Source organism: Ictidomys tridecemlineatus, chromosome 11 (assembly GCF_052094955.1).
Source record: "Ictidomys tridecemlineatus isolate mIctTri1 chromosome 11, mIctTri1.hap1, whole genome shotgun sequence".
Classification (NCBI taxonomy): Eukaryota; Metazoa; Chordata; class Mammalia; order Rodentia; family Sciuridae; genus Ictidomys; species Ictidomys tridecemlineatus.
This window is the reverse complement of record NC_135487.1, coordinates 39,290,929-39,316,171: the sequence shown is the minus strand read 5'-3', so window position 1 is coordinate 39,316,171 and position 25,243 is coordinate 39,290,929. Positions and strand designations below refer to the sequence as shown.

General features: G+C 34.4%; 2 protein-coding genes across 4 annotated transcripts in view; one reads left to right on the top strand and one right to left on the bottom strand.

Annotated features, from left to right (window-relative positions):
* Positions 1 to 25,243, top strand: part of Tut4 (terminal uridylyl transferase 4) — a 148,431-nt gene that overhangs the window by 95,551 nt on the left and 27,637 nt on the right. The window contains exons 21-29 of one of the 3 annotated variants that reach the window (XM_078026248.1): positions 6,385 to 6,462; positions 6,629 to 6,806; positions 7,068 to 7,115; positions 7,203 to 7,285; positions 11,794 to 11,909; positions 12,800 to 13,008; positions 15,139 to 15,239; positions 18,609 to 19,056; positions 24,641 to 24,799. In XM_078026248.1, coding sequence (XP_077882374.1) covers positions 6,385 to 6,462; positions 6,629 to 6,806; positions 7,068 to 7,115; positions 7,203 to 7,285; positions 11,794 to 11,909; positions 12,800 to 13,008; positions 15,139 to 15,239; positions 18,609 to 19,056; positions 24,641 to 24,799 — 1,420 coding nt within the window. Of the gene's footprint in view, positions 1 to 6,384; positions 6,463 to 6,628; positions 6,807 to 7,067; positions 7,116 to 7,202; positions 7,286 to 11,793; positions 11,910 to 12,784; positions 13,009 to 15,138; positions 15,240 to 18,608; positions 19,057 to 24,640; positions 24,800 to 25,243 lie in introns of all 3 variants that reach the window. The other 2 variants (XM_078026247.1, XM_078026246.1) reach the window with 2 other exon arrangements.
* Prpf38a (pre-mRNA processing factor 38A) overlaps positions 8,149 to 25,243 on the bottom strand; it is a 40,118-nt gene continuing 23,023 nt past the window's right edge. The window contains exon 10 of the mRNA XM_021726836.3: positions 8,149 to 9,327. Within this exon, the coding sequence (XP_021582511.1) occupies positions 9,285 to 9,327 (43 nt within the window). The 3' untranslated portion in view covers positions 8,149 to 9,284. The remainder of the gene's footprint in view (positions 9,328 to 25,243) is intronic.

The window sequence follows — 25,243 nt, the reverse complement described above, 5'->3', positions numbered from 1 at the left end:
AAGATTTGGCAATTATGAATAAAGCTTCTATAAGGTCCATATGCAGATTTTTGTGTGCATATAGTTTTCAAGTCTTATGTGTAAATACCAAGAAGCAGGATTGTTGGTTCATAAGTATACTTAGTTTTATATGAAACTGTGATAGTGTTTTTGCAAGTGGTTATTCCATTTTTCATTCAGCTGTGAGTTAGAATTCCTGTTGTTCCACATCCTCACTAGCATTTGTTGTCAGTGATCTAGATAGACTTTGGTTATTCTACTAGGCATATGGTAGTATGTCGTTATTGTTTGAATTTGCATTTTCCTGATGACATATGATGTTATATGCCTTTTCATATGTTTATTTGTTGTCTTTGTATCTTTGTTGAAGTGTATGTTAAAGTCTTAGGCCTATGTTTTAAAAGTTTGTTTTCTTACTGTTGAGTTTAAGAATTGTTTGTGTATTTTGGATAATAGTTCTCTCTCAGCTGTGTCTTCTGCAAATATTTTCTCCCTGTCCTGTCTACTCATTCTCTGACATTGTCTTTTGCAGGGCAGAGTATTTTTACTTTTAATGAAGTCCAGCATGTGCATTATTTCTTTCTTGAATCCTACCTTTGGTGTTGTATCTAAAAAGGGACTGCTATACTCAAGCTCCTCTAGAATTTCCCCTACATTGTCTTCTTTGAGTTTAATATTTTTGTATTTTACATTGAGGACTATGGTCCATTTTGAGTGAATTTTTGTGAAGTGTGTTAAGATTGTTTCTAGATCTGTTTTGCATATGGATGTTCAGTTATTTCAACACCATTTGTTAAAAAGACTATTTTTGCTCCATTTTATTACCTTTGCTCCTTTGTCAAGTGTCTGTTGATTGTATTTATGTAGGTCTATTTTTGAGCATTCTGTTTTGTTCCATTGATCTATTTGTCTGTTCTTTTACCAGTACCAAACTCTGGATTGCTATAGCTTTATATTTCTTGAAGTTGAGATGTATCAGTCCTCGAGCTTTATTTATTCTTCTCCTTCAATATTGTGTTGGCTATTCTCGGTCTTTTGCTTCTTTTTATAAAATTTAGAGTCAGTTTGTTGATATCTATGAAATAATTTGCTGGGATTTTGATTAGAATTGACACCTTGGCAATGTTGAGTCTTCCTTCCATAAACATGGAACATCTCTCCATTTATTTAATTCTTTGATTTTGTTCCTCGGTTTTATAGTTTTCCTCATGTAGATCTTGTACATATTTTGTTACATTTATATGTAGGTGTTTAATTTTTGGAGTGCAAAGTATTGCATTTTCTATTTTGAAATTTCACTTTGTTTCTAGCTTTTAATTTCTTGTATATAGGAAAGTAAGAAAGCAACTGAGTTTTGTTTGTTAACCAGTGTCTTATAACCTTGCTTTAATTACTTATTAGTTCTGGAGTTATTTTGTTGATTCAGATTTTTTACATAAATGATCATGTCATGTGAATAAAGAAAGCTTTATTTCTTTCTTCCCAATATATATTCTGTTTACTTCCTTTTCTTTTTTTATTGCATTATCTAGGACTTTCAGTATTGGCTTTATTTAGGACTTTTCATATATTGAAAAGGAGTAGGTGAGAGGTTGCATCCTTGCCTTGTCCCAGATTTTAGTTGGCAAGTTTACAGTTTCTCATCAAGTATGATGTTAGCAATAATTTTTTGTAGACTTTTTTTTCTTTTAGTTTCTTTCTTTCTTTTCTTTTTTCTAAATCACACTGAGGAAATTCCCCTCTATTTTAGTTGGCTTTTCCACTGCTGTTGACAAAAGACCTGTCAAGAACAATTAGAAGAGGAAAAGTTTTATTTTGGGTCTCACGGTTTCAGAGGTCTGAGAGGTCTGAGACCAGAGATGGCTGATTGTATTCCTCAGGGTTTGAAGTAAAGCAGGACGTCATGGCAGAAGAGTGTATTGGAGGAAAGCAGCTCAGAACATGCCCAACAGGAAACAGAGAGCCTTCTATCATCATGGGCAAAATATATTCCCCAAAGGCACATCCTCCCCCTCCATCCAATCCCTACCTGCCTCCAGTTACCACCCATTTAATCCTTAACTGGGATTAATTCACTAATTGGTTAATATGCTCATAACCCAATCGGTTCACCTCTAACTTTCTTGCATTGTTTCACACATGAGCTTTTGGGAGATACCTCACACCTAAATCATGATTCTCTATTTCTAGTTTATTGAGGGTTTTGAAATAATATCTTTGTTTTAAAGATGGATTCTACTATGTTCCCCAGACTGGTTTTGAACTAAACCTTCTTCTCAAGTGATCCTCCCACCTTGGCTTTCCACATAGCTGAGACTATTAAGAATGTGTTACTGAGGCTGGGGATGTGAAGTGGTAGCACACTCGCTTGGCATGCGTGCGGCCGGGTTCGATCTTCAGCACCACATACAAAAACAAAGATGTTGTGTCTGCCGAAAAACTAAAAAATAAATATTAAAAATTTTCTCTCTCTCTCTCTCAAAAAAAAAAAAAAAAGAATGTGTTACTTTACTGGCTTTATTTTTAAATTGTGAATGGTGTTGGATTTTTATCTGATGCCTTTTCGGCATTTATTGATATGATCATGTGATTTTTCTTCTTTGAACTGTTAATCTGAGGGGTTTTATTAATTGATTTTTGAATGTTGAACTAGCCTTGTATACCTTTGATAAATCTCACTTGGTCTTGGTGTATAGCTTTCTTTATATATTGTTGGGTTCAATTTGTTAGTATTTTTTTTAAGTTGTCACTGGACATTTATATATTTACACTTATATGTGGTGCTGGAAATCGAACACAGCGCTTCACACATGCTAGACAAGCACTCTTATCCTGAGCCACAACCCCAGCCCTCAATTTGGTAGTGTTTTGTTGAGAATTTTGCATTTTTGTTCATGAAGGATATTGGTCTGTAGTTTTCTTTTCTTATAATGTCTTGCTGTGGTATTGGTATTAGGTAATGCTGGCCTCATGAAATAGCTTAGGAAAATTTCCTTCTGCCTTTGTCCTCTGACTGGGATTGTAGAGAATTGTTATAATTGTAGAAAGTTCGTTTATAGTTTAAGAGCTAAACTATATAGACTAACGATATATAGGTTTTTCTTCTGACCTCTTTTGGGTAGTCATATGGGTTCCCATTGTTCCTTGCTCTGGCATCATGTAAGTATTGGTCATTGGCCTAGATAATTTTCTAAGGGTAAAAACATGTTTAATGAAGTTAATTATCTCTGACTCCATTTGTACTTGAATTTAACTTAAGTGATTGGATATTACTAATGCTTAAAGTTGTTTTTTTTTTTTAAAGAGAGAGAGAGAGAGTTAGAGAGAGAGAGAGAGAGAGAGAGAAATTTTTAATATTTATTTTTTAGTTCTCGGCGGACACAACATCTTTGTTGGTATGTGGTGCTGAGGATCGAACCCAGGCCGCACGCATGCCAGGCGAGCGCGCTACCGCTTGAGCCACATCCCCAGCCCCCAAAGTTGTTTTTGATGATTAATAATGCAAAGTTGTTTAGCTCAAAAGGAGCTTTTCTAAGCAGAAAATTTTTGTTATTCTAGAAAATCAATAAGTAAAAGCAAATTTTCACATGAAAATTAATACTAAAAGATATTTGAGAGTGGTGTTCTCGTATAATTGCATGAAATTTTATGTTTTCTTAAACTGTAATAACTGAAAAATAATAATTTAATGAATGAATCTTGATGACATGTGCTAAGTGAGATAAGCTAGTCAGAATAAGATAATATTTTTTATTTCACTTAATGAGCTATCCAGAGTAATCAAATTCATAGAGACAGAAAGTAGAATGGTGGTTGCCAAGGACTAGGAGCAGGAGGACTGGGAAATTATAGTTCAATAGCTAAAGAGTTTTAGTTTTACAGATAAAATGAATCTTGTAAATGAATGATGGTAGGAGTAGCATAGCAGTGAATGTGCTTAGTATCAATGATAGCAAATTCTACATTATCTGTTTTTTACAACAATTAAAAACAATTGCAATTTAAATATAGCTATAGATATTAAAATATTACAATAAAATAAGAAAGTAAATATGAAATTGTTATTATACTTATATGATGGTTTTAGGTGAATTTTAAAAGGAAGACTGCCGCTGGTTGGATAGGGATGACTGATATTGAGTGAGAGTGAGCAAGTTACAGAGAGCAGCATTACTGCTTCTGAGGATTGAAAGTGAAACAGTATAGAGTTAGGCATGGTGAAATATGAGAGTTCAAAAGAAGAAGCAAAATGTGTGATTTGTGAAACACTTTCCAAGGTCCATGGGTCCACTCAAATGTGTCACTAGCAAACATTATTGGGTTTAAATCTTACCTTTGCTACTCAAAAGTAAGAATTATCTTTAAAAGAACAAAGTAACTTTTATTATTTCAACATCTGGAAAATAAACTCATTTTATAATTACAGAATAATTTATAAGCATTTGAATCTTTAAGGTTAAATATTACACTGCAGTTTCTTAAAACCTTCACTTTTCTTTTTGAGGGTAAGACCCCATGTGTTTTGTTTTAGGTATTCATATCTGTGATTGTTAGGCTCTCACTTTTTTGTTTTATCAAATGTCATGATTTATACTAAATAATTTTTGGCAGTTGTGTTTGTTCTCTATAAATATAAAAAGCAAGTTACTAGCTTAAGTTCATGGAAACTTGATCTTTATGTAACATACAGAGTGAATATATTTGTAAACAAACATATTCTGTATATGAGAAGCTTTGTTTTAGGAGTGATTTGAATTCCAGGGATAAGCTATACTCCTTGGCCACCAAGAGCTTAAACCTGAGAAAGAAATTGAAGGGGCCAGATATGTAGTTAATTTTATAAATCATGTCATCAGAAATGAAAAGGGCTGTGAGATCTACCTTATCTAGTGGTTTTTAACTGTCTTCTGTTTTTTTGTTTGTTTGTTTTAGTTTCTTTTTTTTTTTTAAGTTGTTGATGGACCTTTATTTTATTTATTTATATGTGGTGCTGAGAATCCAACCCAGTGCCTCACACATGCTAGGCAAGTGCTCTACCACTGAGCCACGACCCCAGCCCTGTCTTCTGGTTTAACTGTGTTTTGGAACCCATAATTGTGTTGTTGGGGAGTGAGGAATGGAATAAAGTAAAGTTGTCGTGTGGTTTCTTCATTCAGCATTCTCTTAAACACCTCTGCTTTTATTTATATGACCTTTTAAGTTCCCTAAAAGGTTCCATTTTTGAAAATGGTTATACAGTGTAAAAAATAAAATAAAAAATTTAAATGACAGACCTAATAAGTGTAATCTCTTGTTTTCACTGAGAAAACCAAGCACTTACTAGGATGAGTATTTTGATCAGAATCACCACCATTTTGCAGGCCTGAGACTTGAAAAGAGGTCTGCTGACTCTGAACCTACTATTTATTTATTTATTTATTTATATATATATATATATATATATATATATATATATATATATATATATAGGTTCTGGGGATCAAACCCAGAGCCTTGTGCATGCAAGGCTAACACTCTACCAACTGAGTTATATCCCCAGCCCTGAACCTATTATTATTTTTTAGTTTATTGAATCTTTCTTTAAACCTCTTTTAGGGGGAAAAAAGTCTTCAAATGACTTCTAGAGGTTAGTTGTATCTATAAAATCCTCTTATTGGATAATTTTTGTTCATATAAGTTAGCATTTCTTTTTCCCCTCCTGGTTTGCAAGGGCATTGAGTTATTATTTATAATGAATAATAGGGATTTATAATCTTTTCAAAGCTGTCATGGAAAGCTACTTAATTTTCCATTGAACAAAACCAGCGTCCAAGTGCTTTTTAGATAACTGATTAAAGAATTAGGTTCTAGGTTGGGGTTGTAGCTCAGTGTTAGAGCGTTTGCTCACATATGTGAGGCCCTGAGTTTGATCCTCAGCACCATAAAAAAATAAGTAAATCAATAAAAATAAAGATATTGTGTGTCCATCTACAATTAAAAAAAAAAGAATCCAGGTCCTAAAACTATTCTTTTGATTTCCTTTTGGGTGTGTAATCAATCAGTATTATCTATTTTATATTTCTGTATTTATCAATCCTTTATTGAAACTTCATTTTTTTTCCCTGTGGTTTGGATGTGTTTTGATAGGCCAAATAAAGACCATCAATAACATTAAATGTGTCATTTGGAGAGTATGATACTCTTACAGTGTCCTTTCTCAGCTTTGGTTTTTATAGATACATTTAACTAATTACTTAGTATGAAATTATACCATCCTGGCTTTGTTACCTTTGAAGGATATTTCAGTATGTCTTCCTTAGGTAAATTCTAAAATGGTGTAATGGTTTGTAGGCCTTTTGGTTGCAGAACTTGAAATCTAATAATAAAATTAATTTTTGTATGTAGATCTTTGATGGAAAACAGATTCCACAGAGAATGGTTGATGGATGGAATGCTTTTTTCTTCGATAAAACAGAAGAACTGGTAATTTTTTCATAGTCCATGTTATAAAATGCTCATAGATATACATGTTAGGATTTGCATAATTTATTTTAGTAATATTACTTGGATTTGCTGTTCATATCTTGGCTAATATAGATATTTCTCTTATCCCCTCCTCTTACCATCCCCTCCTTCTCCTTATCTGTAGAAAAAGCGTTTACCTTCACTTGGGAAGAACACAGAATCATTAGGAGAGCTTTGGTTGGGGCTTCTTCGCTTTTATACTGAAGAGTTTGATTTTAAGGAATATGTAATTAGCATTCGGCAGAAAAAGCTATTGACAACTTTTGAAAAGCAGTGGACATCTAAATGCATTGCGATTGAAGGTGATAATTTATGTTGATTTTAATTCAATAACAAAGCAGAAATTTGGCCAAGGAAATTGAGGAGAAAACTGAACCACATTAAGATTTGAAAGATTCTTCCTCTTAATGTTTATCAGTTTCATCCCTTAATGTATAATTTTAAAAGCATAATTTGCTGACTTGGACAGTCTAAAAATATGTAATATTAGACTGTAGTTCTTGCCAAGTCTATTTTATGTTACAATGAATATAATTCATTAATTACAAATATTTTTTTTTTAGATCCTTTTGACTTGAATCATAACCTTGGTGCTGGAGTTTCTAGAAAAAGTAAGTTTGAAGTGTGTGGATTACCTGCTCTTAAAGCCCTGACATGTTAATGTCTGTATCTTTATTATTTTATTCTTTTTTCAATAGTGACCAATTTCATCATGAAGGCATTTATTAATGGAAGGAAACTTTTTGGTACCCCCTTTTATCCACTCATTGGCAGAGAAGCTGTAAGTTATGTCATTTGAATTTTGAATCTTTTCCTTTTTGTTACAGAATTTTGTTTTCTAGTATAAGAATCCTGATCCTCTTTCCAGGTTGGTGTTATAAATAGGGAAAAAGATGTTCTTGTAATAGTCCATGATGAAATACATATTTATTAAATTTTGTTTATTTGTTTAATCTACTTGTTAAATTCTGTCACCTCAGCAAGTAAGCTCCATGGGACAAGATCTAATTGTAGTGTCAGGCACATTGTACGTACCTAATAATCATTTGTTGAGTGAATGAGAAAGAGATAATTGAATATTGAATTTGAGGTTTGGCTCACTAACCCTAAACCTCTACCATCTATAGAAATCATCTTGATGAAAATATCATCATGATGAAATCATAGAAATATTTTATTATTTGCCATGACATCTGCTTTAATTTTTATGTAGCTTCAGTATACTGAATTAGATGTTATGGAACCAAGAGATTTCCTTTTTCCTTAACTGGGTATATTGTGTTACACATTCCTCTTGATTTCATTTTTTTTTTTTAACTTTTTATTGGTTAGGAGACTATAGGACATCTCAGTTTCAGTTCAAGAGATGAGTAAGAAAAGAAATCTGAAGGGAGAGAGAAAAATCATGTGTTTTCTATTCCTTAAGGAATATTCTTGAACTTGTGACCAGTGTTGGAACTGAACTTCTTTTATAGAGGTGGAGTAAGAAAAGCAGAGAGATGTCTGGATCTTTTTTCCCCTTGGAGCACTAGTTCTCAGATACTTTTGATTGTCTAGTCTCTTAGTGGGTGACAATAATTATAACGGAGAGAAGTAAAAGAACAGGAAAATTTAAAATAATATAAAAGCATACAAGAACAAAAATAACTTTTTAAAAAGTACCAATTTTACTAACATTAATTGATATAGCAATAAATGAACATTTGACATTTTATTTGAAATTGTAGGAATTCCAACTATTCATATGTACATATTTATTTATTTAATTTTAAAAACATTTATTTTTTAGTTGTAGGTGGACCTAATACCTTTATTTTATTTTTATGTGGTGCTAAGGATTGAACCCAGTGCTTCATGCATGCTAGGCAAGCGCTCTTTCCTCTGAGCCATAACCACAGCCCATGTGTATATATTTAGCAGGAATCTAGCAGTGTTGTATGCAGTAAGACTTTTTAGTAGAATACTAAATTAGGAACCTCAGTAAACTTAAAGTGTGCCATCTTCATGTGCTAAAACTCAATATGTAGTGTTCAGGGGGCTGGGATGTGGCTCAAGCGGTAGCGCGCTCGCCTGGCGTGTGTGCGGCCCGGGTTCGATCCTCAGCACCACATATAAACAAAGATGTTGTGTCCGCTGATAAAATTTTTAAAAAAATAAATAAATATTAAAATTCTCTCTCTCTCACTCTCTCTTTAACAAAAAAAATATGTAGTGTTCAATTGTATATTGATACCAAAGTCTTTATTTTTTTTTAATAATTTTTGTTTTAAGAGCCAAACATCAGTTTGGAGCCTAGCAGAAGGGGCCATTGAGTCTACTAACCAGTTTTTTATTTACTTTATTCCATTTTAGCAGTCAGTATATAGTTTTCCATAGCTTGGATATGCTAGTTTATTTAACTGTTTTCCTTTGATGGACAGGTAGGTTGTCTTCATTGTATCAGTGTTATGACTTATATTTTAGAAAAATGTTCTTGTAAGCTGTCTTTCATGTTTATACTTCATACCTATTTCACTGCTAGGTACTAAGATTTAACAACGTAAGAATAGTTGTGTGCAGACTAATATTATAAAATATATTTCCCATTCTTTCACCTTTCATATTCACTCAGATATTCCCACTTTATTCTTCACATCATTAGATTCTCAAATATATAGTATTGATCTACTTATCTATCAGTTGTCTTCTATCTTCATTTTCTTCTTTCATTTGACTTAGATTCTCTATTTTCTGGCACATACTTTAGTGCTATCTTCTTTTGCATCCTTATGTGTTCAGTCTTACATGAGTTCACCTGTCCACCATCTGCCTATAATTGGGAAGCTAACAGAAACAAAAAAAGTGTTAATAGAAAAAAATCATAAAGTTAGGAAATTTTTTAGTTGTAGATGGACACAATACCTTTATTTATTTATCTATCTGTATGAGGAAATTTTAAGTAAACACATAGTACAATCCTAAATTAATATTTACCAGCCCCAACTTTCATTTGTTTAGTTATATTTTGCTATCCCATTTTGTAAGCATTATCTCAAAATTTGTTTTACTAAGAATTCAGCTACCCTTGCAATTTGCCCCACCTTTGACCTCTGCCTTCTCATTCTTAGCAGATGATTTTTCTGAGATAATAGATAGTATCAAACTTGAACTTTCTATTATCAGATTCTTTAAATATGACTGCATCTGTAGATCTCTCCTCCATTGAAGAGTATTCCTTCTATGTACATTCTAGATCCTTTCTTTATTTTCTCTACCCTAAATCTTCATCCTCTTCATCTGTCAAAAACATTTTCAAAAGTCAGGCATGGTGAGGCATGCCTGTAATTTCAGTGACTTGGGAGGCTGAGACAGGAGGATTGCAAGTTCGAGATCAGCCTCAGCAACTTTAGCAAGATCCTGAGCAAGACCTTGTCTCAAAGTAAAAAGGACTGGGGATGTGCCTCAGTGGTTAAGTACTTTTGGGTTCAGTTCCTCATTCGTGCCCCTTCAAAATAATTTTCAAAGATGAAATACATAAAATGTAACTAAAATATCTACATTTACAGATGAACATTTGCCATTCATTTTAATGATAGGGAACACTAACATTGAACCCCAATTAAGTGAATGAACTGTTGTCTCTCCCCAAAAGAAATTTCATTCTTTTTATTAGTAAACTTATATTACAAAGATTATAATTAATTTTTACTATTGGCATATTTGCTTCAATAAAAATTATTCCATAATAATTTCAAGGTTCATCCATATCATAGTGTATATCAGGATTTCATTTTCCTTTTTATGGCTGAATACTATTCCATTCTATAGCTATATCATATTTTATTTACCTATCAGCAATTTTTGGACCTTTGAGTCACTTCTACTTTTTGGCTATTAAGAGTAATTCTAGGGCTGGGGTTGTGGTTCTGTGGTAGAATACTTACTTAACATGTGTGAAGCCCTGGGTTCGATCTTCAGCACTACATTAAGATAAATAAATAAAGGTACTGTGTCCATCTACAACTAAAAAATATTTTTAAATAAAGAGTAATGCTATTGTGAATATTTGTGCATCAATTTGTGTTAATTTGTTTTCATTTCCTATATATAACTACCACTGAATTGCTGCATCATTTAGATACATTTTAAGTATTTGAAGAACTGCTGAAGTGACTATACTATTTTACATCCCACCAGAAAATATGTGTGGGTTCTAGTTTTCAATACCTTCACCACTGTTATACTATTATTTACAAAAAACATAGTCATTCTATTAGATGTATCACTTTTTCCCTGACTGCAGATAGATTTGTTGACTGCTAAATGGACATGTTTTCTTGCCTTCCAGAAGTATGAATACTGTTAGGACCAGCTAGAATTTGTGACAGTACAAAACTGAGCACTGAGAAGGATAATAAGCAAGGTGCTGAGGTAAAGCAAAAATGAACCTGGTTCTAAGACTTGGGAAAATTAGCTGGGCATGGTTACACATGCCTATAATCCCAGCGACTTAGAAAGCTGAGGGAGATGGATTGCAAGTTTGAGGCCAGCCTCAGCAACTCAGTGAAACCTTTTCTCACAGTAAAAAAATAAGACGGATACAAAAAGACTGGGGATATAGTTCAGTAGTAATGCACCCCTGGGTTTAATACCTAGTAACCCCCTGCCAAAAAAAAAAAAAAAAAAAAAAGGAAAATTATTTACTTCTTAATTCCCTACTTTCTGTTTTAGGGTTTACTTTATATAATAGATATTATGTGTTCTTTTAATAGTTGTTTACAAATCCAGTTATATTTGAAATAAACTAGAGAATTGCCTTATTTACATAAGAGAATATGTACAGAGAATAATTTCCTTCCAGAAGTAGTGTGTTGTAGCAGAAAGAATGAACTTTGTAGTCAGAGTACACAGCTCTAAATCCTTTTATCTGAGACCTAACCAGATTTTTATTGTAGAAAAATGACTTTTAACTCTCGGAGCTTTAGATTCTTCAGCTATAAAATAAGAATGAAAATACCTATCTACTGTATTGAGATATTCTCATTCATTTGTCGCATATCTGTACAGTATAATTTGGATGTAAAGTGTTTAGTATTATTAGCAACCGTGATGTCAGTGATGATTCTGAATCTTATTATGTCACAATATAATGTTTAGTATTATAATTTAATATTATATCTTAATATCTGTTGATCTTTATTTACTTTTTTAAAGACCCACATTTGCATCTTGCTTTCCTTTCCATTTGAAGCTGAAAGTTTTATAGTGGTTTTTTTTTTTTTTCAAGTAAAATTATATTTTCCTCCCTAGGAGTACTTCTTTGATTCCAGAGTATTAACAGATGGAGAACTGGCTCCTAATGATCGATGTTGCCGTGTATGTGGAAAAATAGGCCACTACATGAAAGACTGCCCTAAAAGGAAAAGGTTGGCAAATGTTTATATATCAACATTACCGGGTAAATAAATGTGAGGCCAATTTGTAACTGTAATTGTCTTCAGAATTGTTTTAAGTGAGACAGTTCAGGGCCTTAAATTGGACCCTAGATGAATGTTCATTTGAGTGGAATTTTGTAAGAGTGATATGTATTTGTGGTATAATGGTGTCTTAAACACTTGTTTGTTCATTAATTCATTCAGGCTTTTTCTTTAATTGAAGAAGCATTTATTGACACCTACTGTGTGCTGAGAATTGTGCTAGGAGTTAAGATTAAAAAATGACTAATGCATGGGATTCTAATTTGAAGACCTCACAGTTGTGCAAACCAATAATGAAAATAAGATTAACTGAATCCTTGAGATATATGCAGTTAGGTATTTCTATATACTTTGTAACCTGAGGACTATGCACTTCTCCAAATATATCTGTTTCATATGCCCCAGGTTCTACATGCTGTATTTAGTAGATGAGGAAAATCTTTTCTTTCACCATCAAATTTGGCCTAACACAAAAATTGGAAAATTATGGAATAAACTCATTTTTGTTGTTTGTTGACTATTAAATTTAGGCAAGATACTTATTTTCTCTAAGCTTCAGAATCTTCTTTAGAGTAGAGATAATATAAATCTCTAAGAATTCTTGGAAATTTAAAATTTAACATTAAAAATTTCAAGTATATTATTTTACAAAACTAACTAGAATACCTAATTTCTACCATATGAGTAGGTGTGTTATAAATGTGAGTTTCCTTGTCTTCAAAAATGCATGAAGCAGTGGTCTTTTAGTTCCTTTGTAATTGTGTATAGTTTATTCTGTGACTTGGTCAGTATACAAGTCCCTAGCCCCACATTATTGGTATCAGCAGTTTACTGTTTAGACTAAAGAAGAAAGACAGCGAAGAAGAAAAGGAAGGGAATGAAGAAGAGAAAGACTCTCGAGACCTTCTTGACCCCCGAGACCTCCACGACACTCGAGACTTTAGAGACCCCAGAGACCTCAGATGTTTTATATGTGGAGATGCAGGACATGTACGAAGGGAGTGCCCAGAGGTCAAGCTGGCCCGTCAGAGGAATAGCAGTGTGGCAGGTAAATAGAAAAGGCCAAAAATAGTTTGTGGTGGAAATAAAATCATGTATGCTGATGTCATGCACAGGAGCCTATTTGTTGTTTATTTTAAACCTAATTGTATGATTTTAGACCTCATAATTTCTTAGGAGAGTAAAAATATGCTGGGGGCAGTGGTGCATGCTTATAATCCCAGCAGCTTGGGAGGCTGAGGCAGGAGGATTCAAAGTTCCAAACCAGGCTGAGCAACTTAGTGAGACCCTGTTTCAAAATAAAAAGGGGCTGGGGATATGGCTCAGTGGTTAAGTATCACTGGGTTCAATCCCCAGTGTACACACACACACACATACACACACACACAATGTTAACATTTAAACAATGAAATTTTTACTTTGAATAGTACTTATATATGGTTACTATCAAGGTCTTCACAGGTTGTTACATTAAATTTACTCCCTGTATTCTTTGGAATTGAGTTAGGCTCTTCTCTCTTGTCAATTTAGCTTTTTTGGGGAGGTGGGGGTGGGGATACCAGGGATTGAACCCTGGGATGCTTATCTACTGAGCCACATCCTCAGCCCTTCTTTTATTTTTGAGACAGGGTCTCTTCAAGTTGTAACTTAGCATTCTTTACAGAGGTTCCTTTACAGAGGTGTCCTTATCTGATTTTGGTGTGAATATGATACTGGCTTCATAAAATGAATTTGAAAGTGTTCCATCCCTTTCTGTTTCATGGAGTAATTTCAAAAGTGTTGGCATTAGTTCTTTAAAGGTTTGGTAGTATTCAAAGAATCCTTCTAATCCTGGGCTTTTGTTTGTTGGAAGGTGTTTTATTCCTGCTTCCATCTCATTACAAGTTATTGGTTTGTTTAGGTTTTGTATGTCCTACAAGTGTTTTTTTTTTTTTTTTTCCCTGAACATGTATAGAGGAAATTATAGTGAGTTAGGGAGACCTATTCCTGTTGTATTTCACAAGGAATCTTAAAAATTCCTACCAAATGAGTTTATTTACAGGAAAAAAAAAAAAACCTACTTGTTTTAGTCAGCTTTTTGTTCCTGTGACAAACACCTGAGAAAAACAACTTAAAGGGCAGATTTATTTTGGCTCAGATTTCATTCCATGGTCAGCTGGTTCCATTGCTTTGGACCAGAGATGAGGTAGAACATCTTGGCAGAAGGGTGGTGGAGAAAAGCTGCTCAGTTTAAGGCAACCAGGAAGCAGAGAGAGAAGAGGCCCAGGACAAAGTACAACATATAGTTAGTCTCCAGGGGAACATCCCCAGTGACCAAATCCCTCCAACCATGAAAACTGTAGGCAGTTTCTACCACCTCCCAATAATCTATTACTATCAATGAATTAATCCAGAGATGAGGTTAGAACTCTCATGATTCAATCACTTCCCCCAAATTCTACTTCTGAATCTTGCTGCATTAGGTACCAAGCCCTTCAATGTATGAAATTCTGGGAACATTTTGGATCTAAATTATAACACTATTTTATTTTGTTTACTTTTTTTTTTTTTTTTTTGCCAACACTGAGGATTGAACCCAGGGTCTTCTGCATACTATGAGAACTCTCCACTACTGAGCTATACCCCCAACCTTCCTGATTCTTTTAGAAGTTGTAATTTCCAGTTATTTAGAAAGTATTTTTTTAGAGAAATATGTTGTCTTCTTCAGAGAATCAATCATCATAATTTGTTCTTATTTTCAAAACTGGTATAAGTTTTTCTTGTTGTTGTTGTTTATTTGATGTTGATGATCAAACCCTGAGGGTTTTATGCATGCTAAGCATGCACCCTACTACTCAGCTACATCTCTATCCTAGGTGTATGTTTAAAATTGATCTGGGGCTGGATATCTATAGCTAGTATGCATGAATTTCTAGGATTGATCCCAGCATTACCAAAAAAAAAAAAAAAAGCAAAACTCAGAAGAAAAGGAAAAAATTGATCTGCTGATTTGAAAAATATCTTTTAAAAGTAGTCAAGTCTTTCACTAATGTAGGCATAGTGTAAAAGTCCAAGTGTTCCAAGTTTATAACATTTCATAGAGATTTTAAGATTCTTTTATGTAAGCAATAATGATTGCTGTTTTTCTGCTACTTTCTGTGTTTTTTTATTTGTATATTTTTGTGATGTCTTCTCTTAGCAGCCCAGCTGGTCCGCAACCTTGTAAATGCCCAACAGGTGGCCGGTTCGGCCCAGCAACAGGGTGATCAGTCCATAAGGACTAGACAGTCCTCAGAATGTGTAAGTATTCGGCCTGCAAATGAATTAAGTCTTGACAAGTAGATAGCATTATCTCTGTGGGTGATGGAGGTTGCTCTCTCAGATTGGCAGGTATAATCTTTTTGAGATGACATGGTACTTTGTAGAGGTGTCCTTGTTAGGCCCATAAGGTGGAATGAGCATTACTTTTGGAGTAATGTATATCTGGGTTTCTGTCAGTAGGCAAGCTACATATGTGAGTTTGCTTCTTCACTTTAAAATAACATCTATCAGACAATGGATTTAAATAAAGTAATAACTTTAAGGCCTCACATCTTGCCTAGTGCGAAAGTATCAGTACCATTAATAACAATATACATAAACATCAAATGTATAGCTTTTCACTTTTCATTCTTCTTTACTTGAGCTGCGGAGCCTACCTGTACAAACATGCACTTTCATTTGCTAATATAAATTTAGTTTTATTTTCCCAATTTAGACACTACTAATGACAAAATTTTTAGAAGGAATATGTTTTTATGTAGTATGTTAAAAAAAGATAAATTTATACCAGTGTAATGTGTTGGTTTTATCAAAAGAGGGATTGAACGATATAAATTGATTGATTCAATAGAAATTATTCAGTTATTCTATTGTACTCTTTCTTTTAAATACAAGATTATGACCTTAGCAACAGCTTGTAATTTGTTAAGACACTAATTGGGTTTTCCCTCTATTCTCAGTTGTTGGTATACATAGACATCCTATTTTTAACAATCCATATGTGTTAGGAGTTCAGTGCTGTTAGGGCAATATGTACATGGCATTTTGTTTACATGATACTTTTGCGTTTTCGTATCACTTGACATGTGAATACCTAGTGACATACATCTTAAAAAAGATCAAAGTGTCAAAATTCAGACCCACAAATTTTATAACTTTGCTGAATTACTTGTCTTTTTAACATTTTTTTTTAAATTTTAAACTTATTTTACTTTTATGTGGTGCTGAGGATTGAACCCAGTTCCCAGCATGTGCTAGGCAAATGCTCCACCAGTAAGCCACAACCCCAGCCCCTGCTGAGTTACTCTTAACCCTTGTCCAAATCATCTTGCACTTCTTAATTATTCTATATCAATAGAGTGCTTAGCCCAAACTTGATAACTATGTTTCAGTGCTTTATACTTATTGAATTTAATCTTTCGAATGGCCATGTGATGTGGTATATATAGTTTGATCAAATTTTATCAATTGGGAAGCTGAATATAAGGGACATTATCATTGGGAAACTGAATATAACGGAGATTATAATTTAAATCCAAATCTTTATAGCTTCAAAGTTGTTACTGTTAAACTTGCTAGACCTGATGTGATCCGTGTTTTAGAAAAACTCTGAAGAGTATTTGAAAAGGAGTAGTGGAATCTTGGAAAGAATTTACGAAGTTTCCCACCTCCATCCCAGATATTTAGTAAACATATTGTTGTGTCCTATGTTCTATACATAAATTCTTTATTCCTGTTACAAAATATATCAAACATGTTAAAAAGGTATGAAAATAATAAACCTACTTATATGCATTACCACCAGGCTTTTTAACAGTTTCAAATATTGTTGGCTTTATTAAAAAATACCCACAATTGAAATCCCTGTGCATCAGCCCTCTTGAATCCCATTCCTATTATAAAACTTTCCTACCATCCTTGCCTTGCTACAGAAATGTATCTACAACTGGGCATGATGGCCTATGTATGCCTGTAGTCCCAGCTCTTGGTAAGCTGAGTTGGGAGAATCACTTGAGATGAGGAGTTTGGGACCAGCCTAGGCACCATAGCAAGACTCCTTCTCAAAAAAAAAAAAAAAAAAAAAATCTATTATCCAGAACTTGGTACTCATATTCTTTACATATATTTTAAAAACCATTATAAACATATGAGACATCTTCTGTTATTTATAAGTGAAGAAGCTAAAATTTATGTTTCTTGCCTGAGGTCAATATACAATTGAAATCAAAACTTGAATTCTCAGGTTGTCTCCAACCTAAAGAGACAACCACACTTCTGTACTGTCCCTCATTTTCTTTCTCTATCTCTTGCCCTCAAGCTTTACTTAAGCTCCTCATAAGAGTCTGTCTAACGGACCTCACTATTCTGATGTCTAACAAAGCACCTCAATTTCAACATGTCTAGATTATAGTTTATATTTCTCTTTGTCTGCCCCCACCCATAGGTTTGTCCCTTTTCTTGTGTTTGTCATCTCATTGTCTTTATCACTGTCTGGTTTCCAAAGCTTTTCGTTCTCCCCCATCTCTATATCCAATTAGTCCTTTAAGTCCTATTTTTTCTGCCTTTGAAAAGTAACTCATAGCCATTTGCTTCCTTCTGTCCTCATGGATCCCTTAGCCTAGGCTGTCATCTTCTTAGAAATGCTGTATTATAGCAGCCTCCTAAGAAATCTCATCAGCTTTTTTTTTTTAAAAGATTCCCTGTTTCGTTTTTTATTAAACCAGATGTTTTTTCTTGACCTTTTGAAGACCCTTTAGTAGTTTCCCAATGTCTTCAGTATATAATGAAATTTAGAATCCTTCATTATTTTGCCTGTTTAGTTCTTCAGCCTCAAATAAGCTGTTCCTCTGCCCTGTACTCCAATAACATTAAACTTCTTTCAGATGTCTTTTTAAAAAAAATTTCATGCCTGTAGACCTTTAATCATATTGTTCCCTCTACGTGAAATGTTCTTTCCTGCCCCTCACCTCTGCATTCTTTTATAAAACAATGTTTTACCCTTGAATCTCAGCTTAAAGATCCCTTCCTTTGGGAAGCTTTAATTGATGTCCACATTTGTTGAACTTTTCTTTCCTCCTGCTCCCCCCAATATGGGTTTGGGTGTTCCTACTTTGGAATTTCATTTTACACTATACATTCTTTATTATAGTAATCATTGTGCTTTATTGTGATTGCTTATGTAATCTTCATATGCTTCCTGTATTTTCCCCCATAAATTTTAAATTCCATGAGGGTATACATGTTAGTGTTTTATTTTTAATACTTATAATAATGCCCAGTACATAACTGACACTCACTGCTTGTTGATGGATTGAATGAGAGTAACTATGAGTTATTTATATGAAAATTTCAAGTTCACAATGGGAAATACATGTTCTTTGTGATAGTAATGATATCTAGGGTCTTTGGATAATAGGAAGGTCCATGAGAGAGGGTTTGAGTACCTTGGAAAAAATCTTACATTCATGTAAAATGAGGTTTTATTATTTTTTGTTAGTTATATACATTATATAGTTCTGTGTATAATGTTCTAATGAAATAACTCCATAATTTTATATTTTTATAATCTCTACATTTATTAAGATGTTTATAAATTAATTTTAAAATATGCCTTTCTTTTCTTTGCAGTCTGATTCACCATCTTATTCTCCTCAGCCCCAGCCATTCCCACAGAACTCTTCCCAGTCAGCTGCAATTACCCAATCTCCATCCCAGCCAGGATCCCAGCCTAAGCTTGGCCCACCTCAGCAGGGAGCTCAGCCCCCTCATCAGGTCCAAATGCCCATGTATAACTTTCCCCAGTCACCACCAGCTCAGTATTCTCCCATGCACAACATGGGATTGTTGCCAATGCACCCCCTCCAGATCCCTGCCCCATCCTGGCCCATCCATGGCCCAGTGATCCACTCTGCACCAGGCAGTGCCCCCAGCAATATGGGCCTGAATGATCCCAGCATCATCTTTGCACAGCCTGCTGCCAGACCTGTGGCAATCCCTAGCTCCTCTCATGATGGACACTGGCCTCGTACTGTGGCTCCAAATTCCCTGGTGAACAATGGTGCAGTGGGGAATTCCGGTAACTCTTCCTTTTCTTCTTTTGTGTCTGTCTATAGAAAGATTTGGTGGTTGGTATCATTGGTTGAACTTGGGAAATATAATGTGAAGAAAGGAAGGCATAGTAGATGTAGTATAAGATTAAAGTACATAGAGTGAGCTCTGTATTCAGAGTGCCTGGATTTGAATGCTGGCTCTGCCATTTATTATGATGTCTTTGGTAATCTCTGTGCTCATTACTTTCATCTGTAAAATAGGAATATCAATAGCATCTAAAATATAAGGATGTTACAAATATTAAATGAGGTAATACACATAAATGTTAGCTGTTACTTTTTTTTTTTTTTTTTTGGTACTGGAGATTTAACCCAGGGCCTTGTGCATGTGAGGCGAGCACTTTACCAGCTGAGCTGTATCCCCAGCCCTTAGCTGTTACTTTTTAAAACTAATTTTCACTGCCTCTTGCTTGGTGTAGGTGTTATTGGCATTCTTTCCTTCAAAATCTGTGATATGTTCCATAGACTCTACTGTGTCTCTGATTAAGGAACAATTCTTGAAAGAGCAAAATATTCTAGTAGTAATTAGTAGCATTAAGAAATATTTTTTTTCTGTTATTTCAGCAATATAAATTATATAGAACATTTGAAAAATAAGAAAATCACATATAATCTCAATTCCTATATATAACTACTACTATTTTGATAAATTATGAAAATATTATTTATTCTTGCCTATTTAAAAATAGCTGATATTTGCCATATTTGCTAGTTTTTTTTTTTTGGTAAATATTTTTAGTTTTAGATGGACACAATAACATTTTTTTATATATTTATTTTCATGTGGTGCTGAGGAACAAACCCAGTGCCTCACACATGCTAGGTAAGTGCTTTACCACTGAGCCACAACCTCAACTCTGCTAGTTGTATATCTAGCTTTTTTGTAACAATTATCTTTATTTTGGAAACAAATATGGCAAATTTGAAACTTAAAAAAGGGGGAAAATTTTAATGAACCCCTTCATTAGTGAACTTAACATTTATCAGTAATTTTGCTATTTTTAAAATCTGACCCTTTACCACCATTTAAAAAATTTACTGGTTTGAATTTTTAATCAGATTCCAGACATTGGATCAAATTTGCTTTTACACTTTAGTTTGTGTTTCTAAAAAATCATGATCATTATTGGGGCTGAGGTTGTAGCTCAGTGGTAGAGTGCTTGCCTAGCACACGTGAGGCCCTGGGTTTAATCCTCAGCACCACATAAAACTGAAATAAAGATATTGTGCCACCTGTAACTAAAAAATAAATATTTTTTAAAAAGATGTCAATTAAAAAAAAGACGACCATTATTGTATCCAGTATTATCTTATGTCCATTTCTGTAAAGTGGTAGTTAAGATTTAGTGGTTCTATTAGATCCAGATTCTTTTTTCTTTTCTTGTAGTAATGGGGATTGAACCCAGGGTTTCACAAGTACTAAGCAAGCGTTCTACCACTGAAGTACACCCCTAGCCTTTCCACTGCCCTTCTTTAAAATTTTGAGACTGGGTCTTGCTAAGTTGCCCAGGCTGAGTTTGAACTTGGTGATCCTCTTGCATCAGCCTCCTGAGTCACTGAGATTATAAATATGCACTATCATGCCCAGCTAGATCAGGGGTTTTTTTTTGTTGGCAAGAATACTTTTTGATTGTCCGTATATTTTCTGATCCCTTGCTTTAGAAGAAACTTAACTGTCTGATTGTTCCTATTTTATTTCTATTTTAGTGACTTTAAGATTGATCTGTGAGTTAGGTGATGTCAGCTTGTTTTTATCCATTGTAAAGCTCTTTTCTCTCCCCTGCCTCTCTCTCTCTTTGTGGTACTGTGTATTGAACTCAGAGATACTCTACCACTGAGCTATATCCCCAGCCCTTTTTATTTTGAGACAGGGTCTTGCCAAGTTGCCCACACTGGCCTTGAACTGACAGTCTTCCTGCCTTACCCTCCTCCCAAATTGCTGGGATTATAGGCATATGCACCTGGCTTCCTCATTAATTTTTACTTAATGGTCTTGTCATTTATAATTGTTACCATTATCCATTAATTCACTGGGAGTTATAAAATGATGATTTTTGTATTTACTCTTGGTGATTCTTATATAAAGAAGAATTTTTCCTTATTAACTATGTGATCACCTTAAAACGTAATTCACATGAGAAATGCAGACGAAAACTTGATTTTTTTCCCTTTATCATTTTTCAAAGGAACTTTATGAATAATTTTTATCCAAATTATGCTATTTCTTAAAAAACTGATGTAGAAGGTATCTTAGCTTGTTTGGAACAAAACAAATTATATATTTCGTGGAGCAGAAATGCCAGAATGTGGGGACTTAATTAGATTTCTTCTTTTTTTTAATTGGAGGTACTGGGGATTGAACTAAGGGGCATTAACCACTGAGCCACATCCTCAGCCCTATTTTGTATTTTATTTAGAGATGGGGTCTCACTGAGTTGCTTAGCGCCTTGCTGTTGCCGAGACTGGCTTGAACTCGTGATTCCCCTGCCTCAGTCTCCTGAGCTTCTGGGATTATAGGAGTGTGCCACCGAGCCCAGCTTAATTAGATTTTTAAGATCAAAGGATATACGGCATACATAGTTCCTTCTAATATGGCTTTTGCTTATGTTATATGTTTATTGTGTGTATGCTATGACATGTACCAGGATAGTTACTAAGTTGTGTGTCCATGAAGACATCCCCAGTGTTTTGCTCTTTGATATATTAGTTCAGTTTTTATAATTTCAGGTTCTTCCCCCCACCTGCCAATAGTTGACCTCTGTTTCATTTATAATTAATTAACAGAACTAATTAACAAAACATCTAACAAATGTATCAGCCATACGTCTCACCCCTGGCTGTTGTTTGAAGTGGTTCCTTCTGCCTGGAATGTCCTCTGCTTCCACTTTCACACCTTCTTCCGTCTTGCCCCAAACCTGGGTAACTCATTTAACCTCCATTTTTAAATTTACAGCATTTTCTTTAAGAAGGCTTTAACTCTAGCCAGGCATGGTGGTACATACCTGTATTCCCAGCAACTTGGGAGACTGAAGCAGGATTGTAGCTCAAAGCCAGCCGCGAAAACTTAGTGAAACCCTGTCTCAAAATTTAAAAAGCCAGACATCATGGCATATGCTTGTAATCCCAGCAGCTCAGGAGGCTAAGGCAGGAGGATCACAAGTTCAAAGCCAGCAACTTAGTGAGGCTCTAAACAACTTAGCAAGACCTTGTCTGAGGGTGTGGCTCAGTGGTTAAGCACCTTAGTAGAAGAAAAAAGAAAAAAAAAATAACAAACCCAAACCCAGACAAATAAATAAATAGTAACCTGGACTATGTTTTGGGTCAGTGTAGAGTGCTTGCCTAACATGAGTGAGGCACTGAATTTGATCCCCAGTACCCCTCCACACACACACACACACATACACACACACACACACAAACACCCAATAAATAACAAAACAAAAAGCAACCCAATGGTAGAGCACCCCTGAGTTCAGTCTCCAGTACCACACACCAAAAAAGGGGGGGGCTTTAACTCTCGGTGATCTTGTCCTCCAATTGTATCAGGTACCCTTTCTCTCCCTTGTTTCCTTAATATCCATATCATAATACTTGTCTTATTGTGTTAAAAATTGCCTGTTAGTTGTCTACATAACCCATTAGAGTGAACTTCTAGAGGCTAAGATTTGTTTCTTGTTTGTCATTCTATCTCTGGTAGCCAGTTTAGTACCTGATATATGGTAGACACATTGTTCATGTTATATATTATTATGATATAATAAACTTAATAAATTTATTTTTTGTATTGGTACACAACTCATAATTAATATTAAACCTGAAATTACCACTGTTAAAATATAAGGACTGGGTGAGAATATATTAAAATGATAATATGGTTTTATTAGTGTAGATTATGTGACTTTTCCCATTTTTGAAATAACTTTAGTGAGATTATCGTATTTATGAAAACATTTGGCTGTGAAAATTGGACATGGTGATATTGGAATATATCTTTTTATGCTAAAATACTATTCCTCAAATATAACTTATTATATACCCAGTCATATTTATTATGTACACCCGAAACTTTCAGTTAACCCTTAGTTGTAATGTGGCTTTATGAATTTAACAGTGAACCAGCGACTTTGTCTTTCTGGTTATCTCCCAGGAAGAGTAAGCTTTAAGAATGCAACTATATGGGTTTATTTTTCTGTTCCACCATACTCTTCCACATTCCACACTTCCTAATTTTTGAGTTCCTGCTAGGAAGATTAGTGAATAACGACGGTGTCTTTCATTTGTTACCTAGCACATTGACCCTGAATAAGAAAATCTACCAGAAATGACCCAGAAGATTAAGTGGGTAAAAAAAAAAAAAGTACCTAAAGATGCAGCTTAAAGGGAAATAGAGCATTGGCTATGGTGGCTCACACCTGTAATGCTAGCAACTTGGGAGGCTGAGACAGGAAGATTGCAAGTTTGAGGCCAGCCTGAGCAATTTAGTGAGACCCTGTCTCATAAATAAAATTAAAAAGTCAGGGGATGTAGCTAAGTGATAGAATGCCTCTGAGTCCAACCCCCAGTACTGAGGGTAGGGGAAAAAATGGAGAGAGAAAAGAAAAGAAAAATAGATCTTGGTGGGTGGTTAGCCATAGAATGACAATGACTCATACTTTTTAAGTTTTTACCTAAGTGCCACCACTGTATTTTTGTTACTTCATTTAGCCTTCATAACAATCTGAGGTTCAAAATGGGACCTTCGTAGTTTTCAGAACTGTGATTTGAATTTGGACCGGTTTGGTCCCAAGTTCTAACCATTCTGATCCCAGGTTCTCAACCATTACACTATAGTGCTTCAAACTTCTAATAGGACTTTCTTCCAGGGTCACTATATAATTGATTCTGGGATAATTGGCATTTTCTTAATGATAAAATGTAAGTTCCTTAGTGTGAAATATTAGGGTTTTTTGAGATTTCTGTCCTCATCTACCTGTCCAGCTTTTTCTCTTACAACTTCCTTCTATGACTATTTCCATAATGTCTGTTTTGTAGTTCTCGAATTTGCTATGCTTTCCTGCTTTCAAGCTTTTTTTATATGCTATTCATTCTCTCTGAAACACCCTCCCCTGTTCCTTTTTGCCTGATTTGTTCTTTGTTCTTTTAAAACTATGCATTGTCAAATCATTTTTAGAAAACTTCCTTTAACCTTTAAAGGCTGGGTTAATCTCTTCAGAACACTTTTTGCAGGCTGGGGATGTAGCTCAGAGGTAGAGTATGCCTAGTATGCAAGAGGCCCTGGGTTCCATCCTCAACATTGGGATAAAAAGTTACATATAGAACACCTTTTGCCTATCTGGTATAGCAATTATTATATATCATTGAATATTTCTTCTTGTATGTCTGTCTTATATTTGAGCAAATAATTATGATTGATTCTTTAAAAATCTTTTTGGTACCTGGATTTAACTTAGTTCATAGCCAGTGGCAACTGAATCTTTGTGGAATGGAGGAATGCTTGAATGAACGAAATAATGTTTTATAACATGTTTTTCTTTTCTTGTTGAAATGCAGAGCCTGGATTTCGTGGGCTAACTCCTCCAATTCCTTGGGAACATGCACCACGTCCCCATTTCCCCCTCGTCCCAGCTTCGTGGCCTTACGGTTTGCATCAAAACTTCATGCATCAGGGAAATGCAAGATTTCAGCCCAACAAACCTTTCTATACTCAAGGTACCATTGCTTACAGATTAGAATAATAAGCTTGGGTGGTATTTTTCCTGGAACAGGCCTCAGTGAAAGCTAGGATTTGGGAGCGAAAATTTATGCAATCTATAAACATTTATGAGAAAGCATATCATGTTAGAGTCTGCAAGGTACTTGTTGCTCAAGCAGGAGTAAAACAAACCCCCATGCTTAATTCACATTTTATTAGAAGAGGCAAACATAAAAATAGAAAAGTAGTTTAGAGTAATGAGTTAACATTCCCCTAGGAAAGAGTGGGATTTGTTGATCAGAGATTACATCACACAAGATTTTGACATTTGAAGTAAGTCTTGAAATTGATTTAATCTTTGACAATTTTTTTAAAAAGTTGATGTTTTTAATACCTTTATTTATTTATTTTTAGTGGTGCTGAGAATCAAATAGCCTTTCATTTACACACATTTTAAAAAT